The sequence below is a fragment of the Somniosus microcephalus genome, chromosome 31 (genome assembly GCF_052327205.1).
Source record: "Somniosus microcephalus isolate GS21.2 chromosome 31, FLI_Smic_1.0, whole genome shotgun sequence".
In the NCBI taxonomy this organism is placed as follows: Eukaryota; Metazoa; Chordata; class Chondrichthyes; order Squaliformes; family Somniosidae; genus Somniosus; species Somniosus microcephalus.
Genome location: NC_141017.1, coordinates 33256914 through 33277592, shown reverse-complemented (window position 1 = coordinate 33277592; position 20679 = coordinate 33256914). Strand labels below are relative to the sequence as shown.

The following is a 20679-nucleotide window of genomic DNA, read 5'->3' as shown; positions in this document are numbered from 1 at the left end:
CAGAGTACAGCACAGATTACACAGGACAACACAGATTACAGAGTACAGCACAGATTACACAGGACAACACAGATTACACAGTACAGCACAGATTACAGAGTACAGCACAGATTACAGAGTACAGCACAGATTACACAGTACAGCACAGATTACACAGTACAACACAGATTACACAGTACAACACAGATTACACAGTACAACACAGATTACACAGTACAACACAGATTACACAGTACAGCACAGATTACACAGTACAACACATTATACAGTACAGCACAGATTACAGAGTACAGCACAGATTACAGAGTACAGCACAGATTACAGAGTACAACACAGATTACACAGTACAGCACAGATTACAGAGTACAACACAGATTACACAGTACAGCACAGATTACACAGTACAACACAGATTATACAGTACAACACAGATTACACAGTACAACACAGATTACACAGGACAACACAGATTACAGAGTACAGCACAGATTACACAGGACAACACAGATTACACAATACAGCACAGATTACACAGTACAGCACAGATTACACAGTACAACACAGATTACACAGTACAACACAGATTACACAGTACAGCACAGATTATACAGTACAGCACAGATTACACAGTACAACACAGATTACAGAGTACAACACAGATTACACAGTACAGCACAGATTACACAGTACAGCACAGATTACACAGTACAACACAGATTACACAGTACAACACAGATTACACAGTACAACACAGATTACACAGTACAACACAGATTACACAGTACAACACAGATTACAGAGTACAACACAGATTACACAGTACAGCACAGATTACACAGTACAGCACAGATTACACAGTACAACACAGATTACACAGTACAGCACAGATTACACAGTACAACACAGATTACACAGTACAACACAGATTACACAGTACAGCACAGATTACACAGTACAGCACAGATTACACAGTACAACACAGATTACACAGTACAACACAGATTACACAGTACAGCACAGATTACAGAGGACAGCACAGATTACAGAGTACAGCACAGATTACACAGTACAACACAGATTACAGAGTACAACACAGATTACACAGTACAACACAGATTACACAGTACAGCACAGATTACAGAGTACAACACAGATTACACAGGACAACACAGATTACACAGTACAACACAGATTACAGAGTACAACACAGATTACACAGTACAACACAGATTACACAGTACAGCACAGATTACACAGGACAACACAGATTACACAGTACAACACAGATTACAGAGTACAGCACAGATTACACAGTACAGCACAGATTACACAGTACAGCACAGATTACACAGGACAACACAGATTACAGAGTACAGCACAGATTACACAGTACAACACAGGTTACACAGTACAGCACAGATTAAACAGGACAACACATATTACAGAGTACAGCACAGATTACACAGTACAGCACAGATTACACAGTACAACACAGATTATACAGTACAACACAGATTACACAGTACAACACAGATTACACAGGACAACACAGATTACAGAGTACAGCACAGATTACACAGGACAACACAGATTACACAATACAGCACAGATTACACAGTACAGCACAGATTACACAGTACAACACAGATTACACAGTACAACACAGATTACACAGTACAGCACAGATTATACAGTACAGCACAGATTACACAGTACAACACAGATTACAGAGTACAACACAGATTACACAGTACAGCACAGATTACACAGTACAGCACAGATTACACAGTACAACACAGATTACACAGTACAACACAGATTACACAGTACAACACAGATTACACAGTACAACACAGATTACAGAGTACAACACAGATTACACAGTACAGCACAGATTACACAGTACAGCACAGATTACACAGTACAACACAGATTACACAGTACAACACAGATTACACAGTACAACACAGATTACACAGTACAACACAGATTACAGAGTACAACACAGATTACACAGTACAGCACAGATTACACAGTACAGCACAGATTACACAGTACACCACAGATTACACAGTACAGCACAGATTACACAGTACAACACAGATTACACAGTACAACACAGATTACACAGTACAGCACAGATTACACAGTACAGCACAGATTACACAGTACAGCACAGATTACACAGTACAACACAGATTACACAGTACAACACAGATTACACAGTACAGCACAGATTACAGAGGACAGCACAGATTACAGAGTACAGCACAGATTACACAGTACAACACAGATTACAGAGTACAACACAGATTACACAGTACAACACAGATTACACAGTACAGCACAGATTACAGAGTACAACACAGATTACACAGGACAACACAGATTACACAGTACAACACAGATTACAGAGTACAACACAGATTACACAGTACAACACAGATTACACAGTACAGCACAGATTACACAGGACAACACAGATTACACAGTACAACACAGATTACAGAGTACAGCACAGATTACACAGTACAGCACAGATTACACAGTACAGCACAGATTACACAGGACAACACAGATTACAGAGTACAGCACAGATTACACAGTACAACACAGGTTACACAGTACAGCACAGATTACACAGGACAACACAGATTACAGAGTACAGCACAGATTACACAGTACAGCACAGATTACACAGTACAACACAGATTACACAGTACAACACAGATTACACAGTACAGCACAGATTACACAGGACAACACAGATTACACAGGACAACACAGATTACAGAGGACAACACAGATTACACAGTACAACACAGATTACACAGTACAACACAGATTACAGAGTACAGCACAGATTACACAGTACAACACAGATTACACAGTACAGCACAGATTACACAGGACAACACAGATTACAGAGGACAACACAGATTACACAGTACAACACAGATTACACAGTACAACACAGATTACACAGTACAACACAGATTACAGAGTACAACACAGATTACACAGTACAACACAGATTACACAGTACAACACAGATTACACAGTACAGCACAGATTACACAGTACAACACAGATTACACAGTACAACACAGATTACAGAGTACAGCACAGATTACACAGTACAACACAGATTACAGAGTACAGCACAGATTACACAGTACAACACAGATTACACAGTACAACACAGATTACAGAGTACAGCACAGATTACACAGTACAACACAGATTACACAGTACAGCACAGATTACACAGGACAACACAGATTACAGAGGACAACACAGATTACACAGTACAACACAGATTACACAGTACAACACAGATTACACAGTACAACACAGATTACAGAGTACAACACAGATTACACAGTACAACACAGATTACACAGTACAACACAGATTACACAGTACAGCACAGATTACACAGTACAACACAGATTACACAGTACAACACAGATTACAGAGTACAGCACAGATTACACAGTACAACACAGATTACAGAGTACAGCACAGATTACACAGTACAGCACAGATTACACAGTACAACACAGATTACACAGTACAACACAGATTACAGAGTACAGCACAGATTACACAGTACAGCACAGATTACACAGTACAACACAGATTACAGAGTACAGCACAGATTACACAGGACAACACAGATTACAGAGTACAGCACAGATTACACAGTACAACACAGATTACAGAGTACAACACAGATTACACAGTACAACACAGATTACACAGTACAGCACAGATTACACAGTACAGCACAGATTACACAGTACAACACAGATTACACAGTACAGCACAGATTACAGAGGACAGCACAGATTACACAGTACAGCACAGATTACAGAGGACAGCACAGATTACACAGTACTACACAGATTACACAGTACAGCACAGATTACAGAGTACAGCACAGATTACACAGTACAACACAGATTACACAGTACAGCACAGATTACACAGTACAACACAGATTACACAGTACAGCACAGATTACACAGTACAGCACAGATTACAGAGTACAACACAGATTACACAGTACAGCACAGATTACACAGTACTACACAGATTACACAGTACAGCACAGATTACAGAGTACAACACAGATTACACAGTACAGCACAGATTACAGAGTACAACACAGATTACACAGGTCAGCACAGATTACAGAGTACAACACAGATTACACAGTACAGCACAGATTACACAGTACAACACAGATTACACAGTACAGCACAGATTACAGAGGACAGCACAGATTACACAGTACAGCACAGATTACAGAGGACAGCACAGATTACACAGGACAGCACAGATTACACAGTACTACACAGATTACACAGTACAGCACAGATTACACAGTACAACACAGATTACACAGCACAACACAGATTACACAGGTCAGCACAGATTACACAATACAACACAGATTACACAGTACAGCACAAATTACAGAGTACAACACAGATTGTGGGCTCCCTCCAGCCCGATGATTGGGGTCACATCCAAATTATCCCCAGTGTGTGCTTCAATGTGTCCAATAGCTCTTGTAATACATTGTTGGTTTGCCATTCAGAGGGTCATACTTCAAATGCTAGTCTTGACCGATATTCAAATTAAGCAACATTTTATCTGTAAATTTCACTGATTCTCAGATGGATCACAGATGGATACTTTCAGAGCATGGATATCTCCATCTTGGATAGGAAGTGAAATACACAGCCATGTACAAACTACTCAGGAGCCAGATTCCACATGGAATAGTCATAGAATAACCCAAAAAATATTCTAGAACTAAAAGCAGTGTCTTGATGGCTCAGCTGTAAGATAGAACAGGTTATTAAGGAAGATATGGCGTGCTGGACAAAAAATGACCTAGGTTCATTGAGTTCACCTTCTCCCATCCTGGGAGTCCCATGATCCAGCGCTAATGGAGTTGTTGACCAATCACAGCGATCGATCTCTATCGATGAGTCTACAACAGACCCAGACACGAGGCGAGGAAAACCCCCAGTGGCGGAGAGCTTTGGGAACCAGAGGTCCAGAGTCACCCGTTCCTCCCGAGCCTCGCTGCACTCCCCACACCTCATGTCTCAAGATATTCATCCACTGTATCCCCAAATATTGGGCCAGATTTTGCGACCCCCCCAAGGGTGCGTACGAGGTGTGTACGCGTCCGTAGGGGCCTTGCAGGTGTCGGTTTCAGGCAGGCGAAGCGCACACGCTGAAACCCGGCACTTGCGATCTGTCCGGAAAAAGTGTCTCCGCGGGTGGAGAGTTCCGCTTTTTGCACAACTTCCGCCCGCTGAAAGGCCATAGAATTCTTACGCCTGGTAAAAGCCTGGTAGACAGACTAGATGCAGGAAGGATGTTCCCGATGGCGGGGGAGTCCAGAACCAGGGGTCACAGTCTAAGGATAAGGGGTAAGCCATTTAGGACAGAGATGAGGAGGAATTTCTTCACCCAGAGAGTGGTGAACCTGTGGAATTCTCTACCACAGAAGGCAGTAGAGGCCAATTCATTAAATATATTCAAGAAGGAGTTGGATATATTTCTTAAGGCTAAAGGGATCAAGGGATATGGGGAGAAGGCAGGGACCGGGTACTGAATTTGGATGATCAGCCATGATCGCATTGAATGGCGGAGCAGTCTCGAGGGGCCGAATGGCCTACTCCTGCTCCTATCTTCTATGTTTCTATGTAAGGGCTACTTTTACCAGATTAAGAGTGTTGAAAAATAGAAAAATTAAATTTGATAACTCATTTATAAATTAAAAATACTCTTCAAAAAGGTACGTTTATTTTAGCCCCGTATAAAACATTTAAAAAAGTTTCCAAAATGTTTTATTTTTTATTTAATTAAATGGAATTTTAATTAATTTTAATTATGTAATTATTTAAAAAATGTATTTAATGTTTTAGTGCATTTTTAAATGTGATCCCCATTCATGCTTTTGACAGTTCTGTGCGTACGGACCTGTCAAATGTACGAAGGGGGAGTCCCTTCTTTGATTGGTTCACCTGGCGCACGTGATCCCAGGGGTGGTTGCCCCGGGATACCTGGGCCTCTGCCCGCGCGGACCCGGAGAGGCCCAGGATCGCGAGCCTCGGGATCTACGGAACCAGCAGGTAGGTTGGCAGATTTTTTTCCGATCGGAGGCATCCGCCCGCGGGAAGCCTCCGATCGGAAATTCGGGGCCATTATTTTGTGAAAGAAATCTATCTACTTCTACGGTGGCCTGACCTAGTCTAATGGCTGAACGGTATTGATTGAGGTGATGTATTTTCAGCTGAAGCATTGTAGGAAAAAGATGCAGAACAACTAACAGTCCAGGATATCAAGACAGTTGACTTTAGACAGATGGGGGAAAAATTCAGTAGCTTTGCGCCTCCCGTTAGTGCCTCTAGCGCCCGGGCGCGGCGCCACTAACACCTCCCGTGAAATTCAGTGGGAGGTTAGCAACGGCGGTAGCTGGTAGTGCCCTTCGGCCATGTCCGACAGGGTCAGGGGGGCGTTTTTGCAGACGGGTCGGTGCAAATTAAAGGGCAGGTGCCGGGCGGCCGTTTTTTTTGGACCGCCGGCCAACACCTGCCCCCTCTGGCCTCCTCTTGTGGGGTGCTGGCCGCGATCGGTCAGCTCATCCATCCTCTCGAGTGCCGGGCTCTTTTCCCGGCACCCCACTCCCCGGTGGTCCAGCAGAGCCCCGGTGCACGCTGCGCTAGATCCCTCCCCTTTAATCAGGGGAGGGAGGCCTGCAGTACCGCGGCGCTACCTGCCGACGCGGGTGGCGCTGTTGCACGTAGCGCCGCGATATTCAATGGGAGCGGCCCAAGAGGGAGGGGGAGCGCTTCCAGTAGTGGGGAGTGCCTCCTGCTTGGGGCACTACCATTCAATTTCAGGCGTGGGGGGCACTAACTTTTTCAGGGCGCTACTTTTAGTGCCCCCTGCGAAGTTAGCGCCCCAAAAGAAACGCGAACCAAGTTTTCCCCCATATTACCTGACTGGAGATTATTACAGTTGCAAAGGTCATCTCTAATTAATCTGATTGGAAAGCCCTCTTGGGCTATTCCGCTTCAGGGCCCCTGGTGCATTCTGCGTGGGCATATCGGGAGGTTGGACATATCCAGCTTGGGATGTTCCTTTCATTCATTTGCTTGGTCAGAAAGACACAGGTTGGGGGCGAGGTGCAATTTTTTGATACACACTCCCAGGTGCACCAGGAAAATTGAAACAGAGGATCCCAGCCACGATCTCTGAACTGATTTTGACCGCTTTTTGTTTGCCGTGTGTTTTAACAGGTTGACGATCAGATGAAACTTCTCCAGAGCTGCTGGAGTGAACTTCTGGTGATGGACCATATCTACAGACAGGTGTCTCATGGGAAGGAGTCAAGTATCCTTCTGGTGACCGGGCAACAGGTAGATGTGACTCGTGTTGACATAACGTTACATCGAGTGTACAGCACAGAAACAGGCCATTCGGCCCAACTGGTCTATGAAGGTGTTTATGCTCCACACGAGCCTCCTCGCACCCCTCTTCATCTCAGCCTATCAGCAGAACCTTCGATTCCTTTCTCCCTCATGTGTTTATCCAGCTTTCCCTTAAATCCATCTATGTTATTCGCCTCAACCACTCCCTGTGGTAGCGAGTTCCACATTCTCACCACTGTGTGAAAAATCTCTCAAGACATTACTCCTGAATTCCTTATTTGATTTATTAGGGACTATGATACTTATGGTCCCCTAGTTTTGGTCTCCCCACAAATGGAAATATCTTCTCAACGTCTACCTTATCAAACCCTTTCATAATCTTAAAGACCTCTATCAGGTCACTCCTTAGCCTTCTCTTTTCTAGAGAAAAGTATTTCTGCCAACTTTCCGGCAGTTACGATCAGCATGATCAGGAGAACCTTCACGCACATTCAATCTCTGAAAGGTTTAAACAAGTTTTATTTGGCACTAAGTGAGCAATCTTACTTGGAGCTGGCTGGTGCGGTTACAGAAGAGGTTGCTCTTTTACGTCAGTTTTGCTCCGTGGGTAGCACTCTTGCCTCTGAGCTACAAGGTTGTGGGCTCAAGACCGTTGCCAGTGAAATACTGAGAGGATGCTGCATTGTCAGAGGTACCATCTTTCTTGAGCTGAGGCTCCATTAGCCTGTTCTATGGCTTAAGTGGGCATTAGCGATGCTATGAAGAAGAGGAAGGAACATTCCAGGTTTCCTGCTAACCATTCTTCCTTCAACCAACACCATCTGAAACAGATTAACTGACCATTCATCCAATTGCTGTTAGTGGAATTGTACTGGGCACAACCTGGCGGTTCTGTGCGCCTATGTAACCACAGTAGCTACACTTCAACTCATTGGTCGTGGAGCTGTATGAGATGTGCTGGAAAGTGTGTAAGGTGTATTATAAATGCAAGTTCTTTCTTTACTGTCTGTGAAGCCTTTCCCCCTGCCCAAAAATGTAGATGGTGAAGCCTCCAGCAATTGGGATATTTTTACAGGGATGCATTCAAGGGGAAGCTAGTTAAATGCACGAGGGAGAAAGGAATAGAAGGTTATGTTGCTAGGGTGAGATTGTGGTAAACCACTGTTAACCTGTACATGCCTGTGTGGTAAACCACTGTTACCCCTGTACAAGTCTAGGCATGTCTCAGCCCCTGGCTCCACCCCTAAGCCCGGGTATAAAGGTGACTCACCACCCTTCCCCCGGGAGCTCTTAGGATGGATTCACTAGCAGAGGCATGCTCTAGTTCTTAGTCAATAAAAGCCTACTTCAAAGTCCATTTCGTAGTCTTTGGTATTGTTGATAGCGCATCAGAGATGAAGAGGGGTGGGAGGAGGCTCGTGTGGAGCATAAACACCGGCACGGAGCAGTGGGGCCGAATAGCCTGTTTCTGGGCTGTACATTCTATGTAATTCTATATACAGGAAACTTTTTTTTATCCGGCACGGACGGGACCGACGTGGTGCCGGTTCATCAAAAATTCCAGATAACCGAACGCTATAGTAAAAGATACGGAGAGCTGACAGCTCCGTATAAAGCAACAAACCCTGTTGCTTAGCAACAACTGTAGAACAATGGCCTCAAGTTTCAAGCGTCTCTGTAGCTTAGCAACAGCTGCAGCCACACCCTTGCACAGCACAGATGGAAGAAGGCAAATACAATATGAAGTAAAACCTACTCCTGAATTTTGCCGGTTAACCGAGATTTCCGGTTATTTAGGTGCCGGTAAATCGAAAGTTTCCTGTAATGCCAAATATACCCAACTGATAGAATAGAGTGGGGTAGTATTTCCTTGTGATAAAGTCTGTGACCTTCATCAGAACTGGAAAAAGATTCCCTGCCTCTGCACTTGCTTAAAACCTGTTACATCTCTAACCTTTTCCAGTTCTGACTAGGGTCACAGACCTGAAACGTTAACTCTGTTTCTCTCTCCACGGATGCTGCCTGGTCTGCTGAGTGCTTCCAGCATTTGCTGTTGTTATTTTAGTATTTCCTTGTATCCCGTATCTGGACATATTGGATCACTTTGGCAGCAGAGAAGAGCGCACGTCCGGAAGGGAGCCTGACCAATTTTCCTGTATTTGGCTGCAAGCAGGTTATCAAAATAGGCCCCGGGTGCAGGAGCAAGAAAACCTACCTGTACGTCTTTTAAGCATGGGCACAACCACCAGTCTCATGTGTTTTGAGTTCTTTAGACAAAAGCAAAGTGAAATGCATTTTAAATCAGCCATGATCGCATTGAATGGCGGAGCAGGCTCGAGGGGCCGAATGGCCTACTCCTGCTCCTATCTTCTATGTTTCTATCAATGTTATAGTCCAACAGCTTTATTTGAAATCACAAGCTTTCGGAGCGCTGCTCCTTCGTCAGGTGATGCGGAGAGGTGCATATAGGCACAGCATATATAGTCAGAGAACACTGCCAGATGATTACAGGTATTCTTTCTAACTGCCCTTTATCCCACCTCAGCAGAGAGATAATCACAGCAATCAAAGGTGTGAATGGTGTCCAAACAAGTCAGTCAGGAAAACATTACATCAAAGAACAATGAGGTGGGGGTCACAAGGGGTCAAATGTTGCAGATGCTGGGGTCTGTATGAAAAACAACCTCATTGTTCTTCCTGGAGGTTCCATCACATGACCTCCTCCCTCCAACTGCCCCCTCCCCCACTCTTCCCCCATTGGTCGCCCAACATGTCCATTCTCACGGGGCAACACCTTCCCACGGCCAACTGGAAAGCGAACAGTCAGTCAAACAGCCTCTTCTTTTCCAATTCCAACAGTTTTATAACTGATAAACAAAAGTATTGAAAGAATATGATTTTTTTAAATGCCCCCTATGATTTTTATCTCCTGGGTGACACTCGCCGCAGTGTCCTGGTGATTAATCTTCAAGTCCTGGAGACTCCAGGCCAATCCCGGAGGGTTGGCAACCCGACCTACTCCCCACCTCCAAAAAAACACAGTCATTTTCTGTTGGATAAGATGACCGAACGTGAACCCCGTCTTCCTAAATCTCTGCAACTGATATAGAAACATAGAAACATAGAAGATAGGAGCAGGAGTAGGCCATTCGGCCCCTCGAGTCTGCTCCGCCATTCAATGAGACCATGGCTGATCATTCAAATTCAGTACCCTGTCCCTGCTTTCTCCCCATATCCCTTGATCCCTTTAGCCTTAAGAAATATATCTAACTCCTTCTTGAATATATTTAATGATTTGGCCTCCACTGCCTTCTGTGGTAGAGAATTCCACAGGTTCACCACTCTCTGGGTGAAGAAATTCCTCCTCATCTCAGTCCTAAATGGCTTACCCCTTATCCTTAGACTGTGACCCCTGGTTCTGGACTCCCCGACCATCGGGAACATCATTCCTGCATCTAGTCTGTCTAGTCCTGTTAGAATTTTATAAGTTTCAATGAGATCCCCTCTCATTCTTCTAAACTCCAGCGAGTATAAGCCCAATCGACCCAATCTCTCCTCATACGTCATTCCTGCCATCCCAGGTATCAGCCTGGTGAATCTTCGCTGCACTCCCTCCATGGCAAGAACATCTTTCCTCAGATAAGGCAACCAAAACTGCACACAGTACTCACGATGTGGTCTCACCAAGGCCTTGTACAACTGCAGCAAGACATCCTGTACTCAAACCCTCTTGCTACGAAGGACAACATACCATTTGCCTTCTTAACCTCCTGCTGCACCTGCATGCTTCCCTTCAGCGACTGGTGCACAAGGACACCCAGTTCTCGTTGCACTTCCCCTTCTCCCAATCTATTGCCATTCAGATAATAATATGCCTTCCTGTTTTTGCCACCAAAGTGGATAACCTCACATTTATCCACGTTATATTGCATCTGCCATAGGATGGTCAGGATACATCCTATTAGAGTAGTCCAGGAAGGGGAACTGTCTTGAAATTTGCTCTTAGCAAGCTGAAAGCTATACAGTTTTTTGCTCAGATTCTGTCAGCTAGTTTTGTTTTGTGTTCTAAATCATTTGTACCCCTCCCCTACTTTATCCCCTGGTTTCATTTCCATCTGTGTGCACTCTTCCTTTTGCCTTCAGGGCAGAATTCTTTAGCCCACAGATGCCTTGAGGCCTTCCTTCTATACCTTGGTTGATAGGAGAGTGAGATGAGATTCTCCACTGATTTTCCTTTCCCTCCCTCAGAGATATGCTTCCCTGCTGTGAGGGGTTTCTTCTGGTGCCTCGTCAGGGAACTGATGAAACTCTGGTGATTTTACGTAGGGACATTAGGGCTCTGGAAGGGGAGTTCTGCAAACCTTTGAGATCAGTGCTGTCCGTTTAGTATATCAGCATGCTGTCTTTCGCTGTTGGAGAGACTACAGCCTATCAAGCTGTTTATAGAACCATACAGCACAAAAAGAGGCCATTCAGCCCATCATATCGGTGCCGGCTCTCTGAAAGAGCTATCCAATTACTCCCACTACCCTACTCTTTTCCCACAGCCCTGCACATTTTTTCCAATTCCCTTTTGAAAGTTACTATTGAATCCATTTCCACCTTCCTTCTTCTTAGGCAGTCCCTCGGAACCGAGGATGACTTGCTTCCACACTAAAAATGAGTTCTCAGGTGACTGATGAGTCCAATGCGGGACATACAGTCTCTGTCACAGGTGGGGCAGACGGTGGTTGAAGGGGCGGGTGGGTGGGGATGCTTGGGTTGATGTGCGCTCCTTCCGCTGTTTGCGCTTGGCTTCCGCTTGCTCCCGGCGAAGAGACTCGAGGTGTTCGGCACCTTCCCGGATGCTTCTCCTCCACTTTGTGCAGTCTTGGGCCAGGGATTCCCAGGTGACGGTGGGGATGTTGCACTTTTTCAAGGAGGCTTTGAGGGTCTCCTTGAAGCGTTTCCTCTGCCCACCTGGGGCTCTCTTGCCATGTCAGAGCTCCGAGTAGAGCGCTTGTTTTGGGAGTCTCGTATCGGGCATGCGGACAATGTGACCCGTCCATTGGAGCTGATCGAGCGTGGTCAAAGCTTCGATGCTGGGGATGTTGGCCTGAGCGAGAACACTGATGTTGGTGCGCTTATCCTGCCAATGGATTTGCAGGATCTTGCGGAGGCAGCGTTGGTGGTACCTCTCCAGTGCTTTGAGGTGCCTGTTGCACATGGTCCATGTCTCCTTATGGGACACTAACGCATAGCTGACTCTCATCTTGCCGTAGATTGCCAGCTTTCCGTATTTTCTTGAATCTTGCATTTATATAGAGACTTTCATGTCCCAAAGTGCTTCACAGCCAATTAGTTATTTTTGAAGTGTAGTCACTTTCGTAATGTAGGGGACACGGCAGCCAAATGCATGCAGCAAGATCCCATAAATAACAATGATATTAATGACCAGTTAATCTGCCTTTTTAGTGATGTTGATTGAGGGATAGAATTGGCTGGAACTCTGGAAGAACTTAAGGCTAAAGATATCAAGGGATATGGGGAGAAAGCAGGGACAGGGTACTGAATTTGGATGATCAGCTATGATCTCATTAAATGGCGGAGCAGGCTCGAGGGGCCGAATGCCCTACTCCTGCTCCTATCTTCTATGTTTCTATGTTTCTAACTCCCCTGCTCTTCTTCGAAATAGTGCTGTGGGATCTTTAACACCCACCCTCGGTGACGTAATAAAACTCACTACGCACTTGGTTTGAGTATAAAGCAAGGCTTTAATCAACTTGTTTCAGAACATGGAGATCTAGTTGTACTTCACTAGTTCCTTGTCTTACAAAATGTCCCTGGTAAGCTGGGGCCGATGCCCGAGTATTTATACTCCTTGGACGGCGCCACCAGCTGGCCATCCAGTGTTATTTCATAGGTAGTTTCTCGATGATGAGATTTATGACACTCGGTTTAACGTCTCGTCCGAAAGACAGCGGGGCAGATTTTAACTAGCAGTGCATTCCGGTGAGGTAAATTCCCCGCCCGCCTACAGGAGAACGAGTTCAGAGGCGGGTCGCATTACCGTGCTGCTGACCTACTTGCTGCCGGAAAGGGCCAGAAGCAGCTGCTGGTCTCAGGCAACCCTTGGTCACCCACCAGCATGGCGGTACACTTGGGCTTCCGCCAAGGGTCTCGTGGCAAGGATGGGGGTTGCAGGGGAGGGTGCCACTTTCACTGTGGGGCTTGGAGGAGAGCTCCTCTTCCTCTTGGCCCCTACAACCACAGCAGCCAAATGCATGCAGCGAGATCCCATAAATAACAATGCGATTAATGACCAGTTAAGTAAATAAGTAAAATAAACGTACCTGTTTTGGGACCGCTTCGTCTTCCCGGCTTGTCCCGACTCCCTTCAGCCTATGGGATGACTTCCCAGCTAATTGTAAGGAATAAATCTAAAGACTGGCATAGTACCAGGGGCAGGGTAGTGCATCAGTTTTCCCAGAGTGGAAAGGATAGTTTTGTAACAACAGCAACAACAACTTCCATTTATATAGCGCCTTTAACGGAATAAAATATGCCAAGGGGCTTCACAGGAGCGATTATCAGACAAAATTTGACACCGAGCCACATAAAGAGATATTAGGGCAGGTGACCAAAAGCTTGGTCAAAGAGGTCGGTTTTAAGGAGCGTCTTAAAGGAGGAGAGAGAGTGGAAAGGTTTAGGGAGGGAATTCCAGAGCTTCGGGCCCAGGCAGCTGAAGGCAAGGCCACCAATGGTGGAGCGGTTAAAATCGGGGATGCGTAAGAGGCCAGAATTGTTACATTTCTGCCTGTACAATATGTGTGTGGTGATTAACTAATGTCCCTCTCCTCTCAGATCGATCTTTCAACCATCGCTTCACAATCAGGAGCCACGTTGAATAACCTGGTGACCCGCACGCAGGAGCTGGTGGCCAAGCTTCGCTCCCTGCAGACTGACCGGCACGAGTTTGTCTGTCTGAAGTTCTTGGTGCTCTTCAGCCCTGGTAAGCCATGAAAACGTGACCAGAGATTTCCTTCCTTTTAGCCAGTTTCTCATGCCCTTGGGATGTGGTAGGGTTGCTAAGCCGCCAGGAGTTCCTTGGCGTCTCCAGGAATTAATCTCCAGGAAACTGCAGCGAGCAACACCCGGGGAGAAAAATCATTCAGGCATTAAGGAATTGATTAAAAAGAGTTTGCCCAGTCAGTGCTGTGGGCCGGCATGCAGTTTATTGAGTTATCACGCCAATTCTTCTTCCCTTCCACAGATGTGAAGAACCTGGAAAACCGCCCCTTTGTCGAGAGCATCCAGGAAAAAGTAAACAGGGCTCTGATGGACTACACCATGTGCTTCCCGCAGCAGGCCGACCAGTTTGGACAGCTTCTCCTGAGGCTCCCCGAGATACGAGCCATCAGCATGCAGGCCGAGGAGTACCTCTACCTCAAGCACTTGAACGGAGATGTGCCTTGCAACAATCTGCTGATTGAAATGCTCCATGCCAAGCATGTCTAATTTGAAAACGTAGACCTTTCATAGGACAGAAACACGCTCAACGTTTTTGGCTTGGGACCAAAGGTTTCAAGATCCTCAGAAATCTGAAGATTGAAGGAGTGCATAGATAGAATGAGATTTGCTCATTTACAGCCAGTGAGAAAGGAAGGGCAACACACAATAGCAGGCGAAGTAACAAATAAATACGACCTTTTTTTTGAATGGACTACGTTTTCTTTTGGAGCCTATTTTTTAGTGGAACCATTCTGAGTATCACAGGTTCGACTGAGAATTGGACCCAATGGAAAACATGATCCATGATTGTACAGTTTCACTGCAAGTTTGACGCTGTTCAATTCATTTGTCAAAGTCCCCAAGTCAAAGCAAGAAAATTCAAGCTTGTAAATGGTTTGACATGATGATACAGTCACTGGGGGTCAACATATTTGCACCATGCCAGTTACCAAAGCTGAGACGAGTGAGTGATAATAATTCTGCACTTCCTCGGAGTCGCAATTTCCTCTGTTGGAAATGGGCACTCGCGGATGAAGAGGGTCTGGTAGAAGGAGAACCAAATATAATGGCAAAATAATAAAGATGGTGATCAGCATTGTGAGTGCCTACAAGCATCAAAGACTACCGACTATGCACAACTTTAGGTCACTTGCCCTTCACCGAACTAATGCAGAGCCTGAGAGGGGTGTCATAAGGCAGCATGGCTGGTAGCAACAGCTCAGAGGATTGAGGAAAGACCCCAAATAGCCAACAAGAGCAACTGGATATGACATTTCCAGTTCCCACCATGGCTTGTAAGTAAATGCACTGCACAGATACTGAGCGAGCCGTACAGAACAGAAGATCCCAGGTTGTACGCCCATTCGGTGTTAAGTTAACTGATCCGAGCTGGGGCAGCAGATGTTCATTGATTGAGCATAGATTTGGGTTGGTCAAATAGCCTGCCGACACTCCCTGTCCCCAGTTCACACGTGAAGAATAGCCCCTTGGCTGAGGTAACAGAGTGTTGCCATGGCTGTGGAAACTGTAAGAAGGGGAGGAAATTGTGTGTAAAAAAGAAATCCAAAGTCAATGCGGGATCTGGCTTTGATAGCAAGGAAACGTTTGGCAATCACAAATCCACAAAAGCAGTGGCTCTTAAAGAGCAGCGCACTTAATGTTTGCAATAAAATAGAGACAGGGTAACAGAGTGTCACATTGGATCAAAGATTCAAACCAGCCCTGAACCTAGGCTGATTGAAGCTCCATTGAGTGCAATGGTCTGAAATAGAATGTCTATGCAATCGTAACTCAGCTTCTTGTGGATGTAAATCCATGTCACAAAGCTCCCACAATATGGCACTAAACTAGCTATTCCAGTAAAGAAAATGTATTGGTTAGCAGTTGTAGGAACTGCCAGAAATTCACACTACTGTGGGATGGGATTTGCTTCTCGGTTTGGGTTAAGGGCATAACGTTGGGAAGTAGACGAGAGAAGAGACGTTTATTCTGAACCTTGACTTGCTGTATCGGACATAGGAGTGCTGAGTATCTGCTACTGACGCAGGGTGCCCAGAGTGGAAAAGTGTCCCATTCCCCAGTGCTCGCATTCCTCATCTCCTCACCCCGCTCCCAAAAAAAACTGATATAAAGATCCTGCCTGTAACAAATCATAAAACATCATTTTAATTACGTCAATTTTTTTCAAAGCACTTATTTTAAAAAATGACAAAAAGGGAAAAAGCAAACATTTTCCTTTATCATGGCTACAATTTTACATCTGCGCGTGACAAATCTCTCCCTGCCAAATCTAGATCTATATTTCTCGTGTCTATTACACCTCGGGCTTTGCACTTCAAAGCGTCACAAGCAATTGACGTTTAATTGCCCTCAGGGGGTGCCTATTTACAGCAATTAAACTTTGCGACCTTAAAGGGGACGGACCAGGATACATCTTAGCAGCAGAAACATAGAAACATAGAAGATAGAAGCAGGAGTAGGCCATTCGGCCCTTTGAGCCTGCTCCGTCATTCAATGCGATCATGGCTGATCATCCAAATTCAGTACCCTGTCCCTGCTTTCTCCCCATATCTCTGGATCCCTTTAGCCTTAAGAAATATATCCAACTCCTTCTTGAATGTATTTACTGAATTGGCTTCTACTGCCTTCTGTGGTAGAGAATTCCACAGGTTCACCACTCTCTGGGTGAAGAAATTCCTCCTCATTTCTGTCCTAAATGGCCTACCCCTTATCCTTAGACTGTGACCCCTGGTTCTGGACTCCCCGACCATCGGGAACATCATTCCTGCATCTAGTCTGTCCAGTCCTGTCAGAATTTTATAAGTTTCAATGAGATCCCCTCTCATTCTTCTAAACTCCAGCGAGTACAAGCCGAATCGACTCAATCTCTCCTCATACGTCATTCCTGCCATCCCAGGTATCAGCCTGGTGAATCTTCGCTGAACTCCTTCCATGGCAAGAACGTCCTTCCTCAGATAAGGCGACCAAAACTGCACACAGTACTCAAGATGTGGTCTCACCAAGGCCCTGTACAACTGCAGCAAGACATCCTTGTTCCTGTACTCAAACCCTCTCGCTACAAAGTCCGACATACCATTTGCCTTCTTAACCGCCTGCTGCACCTGCATGCTTACCTTCAGCGACTGGTGCACAAGGACGCCCAGGTCTCGTTGCACTTCCCCTTCTCCCAATCTATTGCCATTCAGATAATAATCTGCCTTCCTGTTTTTGCCACCAAAGTGGATAACCTCACATTTATCCACGTTATATTGCATCTGCCATGCTTTTGCCCAATCACCCAACAGAATAATACATTGTGCGTTAAATTGTTTATAAGGCACCCTGCACCCCAGCCCCCTGCCACTGCCATTATAAAACAACGGGGCAAGTCTTCAACTTGCCAGCCGGGGCATAAAACTGGCGTTGCAAATCGGCCGCCCATTATAGAAACCGCTGATTTTAATTTCCAGTGTCTTCAGCAAATTGAAGACCTTTCCGTCAACATGTCTTCCAACTTACTGTGAGCAATGCCAGTCTCCCAATGATGTAAATTTATATCTGGATTGCTGCCATTTGACATTTTGTTCAAAAAAAGGCTCAGGAAATTGCAGCTCCGTGATTTCCTGACCCTTACTCCCCATGAGTGCCCGGTACTGCCCCTCCGCGCCCCCCCGGGAACGTCGGATCTCACACAACCATGAAATCTGTTCTCTTCCAAGCTCCTCCAATGTCTTAGTGATCAAATGCTTGGTGTTCTACCAAGCTGTACAAACCAGAAGGTCCCAGGTGAGCTACCCAGTCGATGCTGACTGAGCCTCTCTCAGCGAGAGCAGCAGTGGGGGAAACGCCCTTGAGCTACGGAGGGGGGGCTGGGAAATTAACTAATGGGTCTCCGTTCCTGGTCACAGCCCAGTGACCACCGCTGGAAAGTGCACAGGTGTGAAAATTGGGCGAGGACGGAATTGAACCAGGCTCCGATGCCCTCCGCAGTCGAATAGTGCGCTGCCGCTCTTTGTCTGGGCTCAAGCCGCCTCACAGGCGATTTGGCAGAGGGCTGCTGGCACCTGTGGAGATGTAGCCTTCAACAAATCAGGGCAAGCAGGGGGAACCAAGTCGTGTGACTGCAGTGGCACAATGGTAACAACACGCTGTGCTGTTTCCACCAAAGCACTTGTCTGTGTTTCGCTGAAGGATAGTTTTTGCTGGTGGATCTCCTGCCCTCACACTTCCGCCATCGGTCACTCAACATGTCCATTTTCGCGGTGTACGGCCAACTGAAAAGCGAATAGACTCTTCATTACCCCATGGGGTGATTCTTGACTGTCAATCAAACAGCCATTTTCTCTCCATGTCCAATACTTTTATAACTAGTAAACAAACGCTTTCAAAGAATTTTTTTTTTTAAGACACAATTTTTTTTATTGCCCCTATGATTTTTCCACCGGGTTATCCTTTAATTCCTGGAGACTCCAGGCCAACCCTGGAGGGTTGGCAACCCTAAGTTCACCTTAATGTTCATAGGATGGAGGACGAGAAATATCAGCCTCGGTGATTACTGTGAACTGCAGAGGGTCGGTGGTGTGGTGGTTATGTTACTGGACCAGTAATCCAAAGTCCTGGACTAAAACTCCAATGAATGTGAGATCCGATCGCACCATGGGAGTTTAAGAATTTGAAATCAGTTACAAAAATACGCTGGACATAAAAAGCTGATTATAAGTAAAAGTGACCATAAAGCTATTAGATCATCGTAAAAACCCATCTGGTTCATTAATGACCTTTAGGGGAGGGAAACCTGCCGTCCTTACCCGGGTCTGGGCCTATATGTGACTCCAGTCCCACACCCAACGTGGTTGACTCTTAACTTCCCTGTGAAGTCACTGAGCAAGCCACTCAGTTAGGACAACGAGGGATGGGCAATAAAATGCCAGTCAAGCCTGTGATGCAGACGGCCTGAGGATAAGCTCCAGCTGAAAGGCGAGTGCGGGACTGGGTTAACTAACCTTTCTGACGCTCGCTGTTACACGCCCAGACATGGAGATAAGCCACTTGGCTGAGGTACTGCAGGTCTGCTGGCACACACACAGCCACAGAAACTGCAAAAAGACAGCGCCTTCAGAAGAGGAGGAGATTAAAAAAAAAAGGGAGACATTCGGAAAGATAATGAACATCATTGATGGCAGTCTATTGTCTATTCTTAAAGATTGTCCTGAAGCATTGCTTGGGCAGAAGCCAAGGAGTAATCTACACTGAAAAGTTATGTAATAATTCAAGAGGGTTTCCCACAGTATTATAGGAATGGACTTCTATCACCTGAACGAGCAACTACTTGTTATTTGGAAGCAGAGTTTCCAGATGTACAGGGGCCTCGGGGGATATGAGTCAGAACCGAGAAAACTCTGACTTGTTCCAATAATTTTGTAAATTTACAAAAGTACTTTCAAATGAATCCCAAGACAATCCCTATCATTGTGGTATATCACCATAGTGCTGGCATTCCAAGATTGTGACCTGTAATTCACATTTATGTAAAAAGAATAAACTTAGTTGACACCATTTTCAACAATGAATTGCTTCTGTTAACGAGTACTGCTTGTTTAACATTGAATGCTGGATTTCGTGCCATAGATATGACTTTCGCTTTGTTCTCATGTTGATCCAATATCTGAACGATAAAGGAATAGACGTATTAAAGTTTATACAACCTTACATACAAACACCATTCAACACCTCCTGCTAATTTACAAACTCTTGCCGATTAACTGACTTCAATCTGGATCTAACTCATTGATTAATTACAGCATTGACACTGGTACTAAGGGAATGTCCCTAAATTATCATCTTCAAAGTGATATATCTTTACAGGTTTAAGCCCAAGACTCACCACATGGGGGATTTCCAATCTTAGATGTGAATCTTTGGGCAAGTGAGTTTACTCACGTGGATGTAAAAGATCCCATGACTCATTCATCACTCAAACAGCACCAGTGAAAAACAGATTACCTGGTCATTCATCTCTTTGCTGTTTGTTGGACCTTGCTGTGCGCAAACTTGACTGCCGCATTTACCTACAAAAGTGACTACATTTCTAAAAGTACTTACAGGAAACTTTCGATTTACCGGCACCTAAATAACCAGAAATCTCGGTTAACCGGCAAAATTCAGGAGTAGGTTCAGGTAACTTTTATTACTTGCCTTCCTCCATGTGTTGCTGTGCAAGGGTGTGGCT

At 45.3% G+C, this 20679-nt stretch overlaps 1 protein-coding gene across 2 annotated transcripts in view; it reads left to right on the top strand.

Annotated features, from left to right (window-relative positions):
- LOC147097722 (nuclear receptor subfamily 5 group A member 2-like) overlaps nt 1-20006 on the top strand; it is a 73356-nt gene extending 53350 nt beyond the window's left edge. For both annotated transcript variants that reach the window (XM_085971760.1, XM_085971759.1), the window contains exons 5-7: nt 7329-7448; nt 14304-14451; nt 14713-20006. In XM_085971760.1, the coding sequence (XP_085827886.1) occupies nt 7329-7448; nt 14304-14451; nt 14713-14957 (513 nt within the window). In that variant the 3' untranslated portion in view covers nt 14958-20006. The remainder of the gene's footprint in view (nt 1-7328; nt 7449-14303; nt 14452-14712) is intronic.
- The last annotated feature ends 673 nt before the right edge of the window (nt 20007-20679 follow it).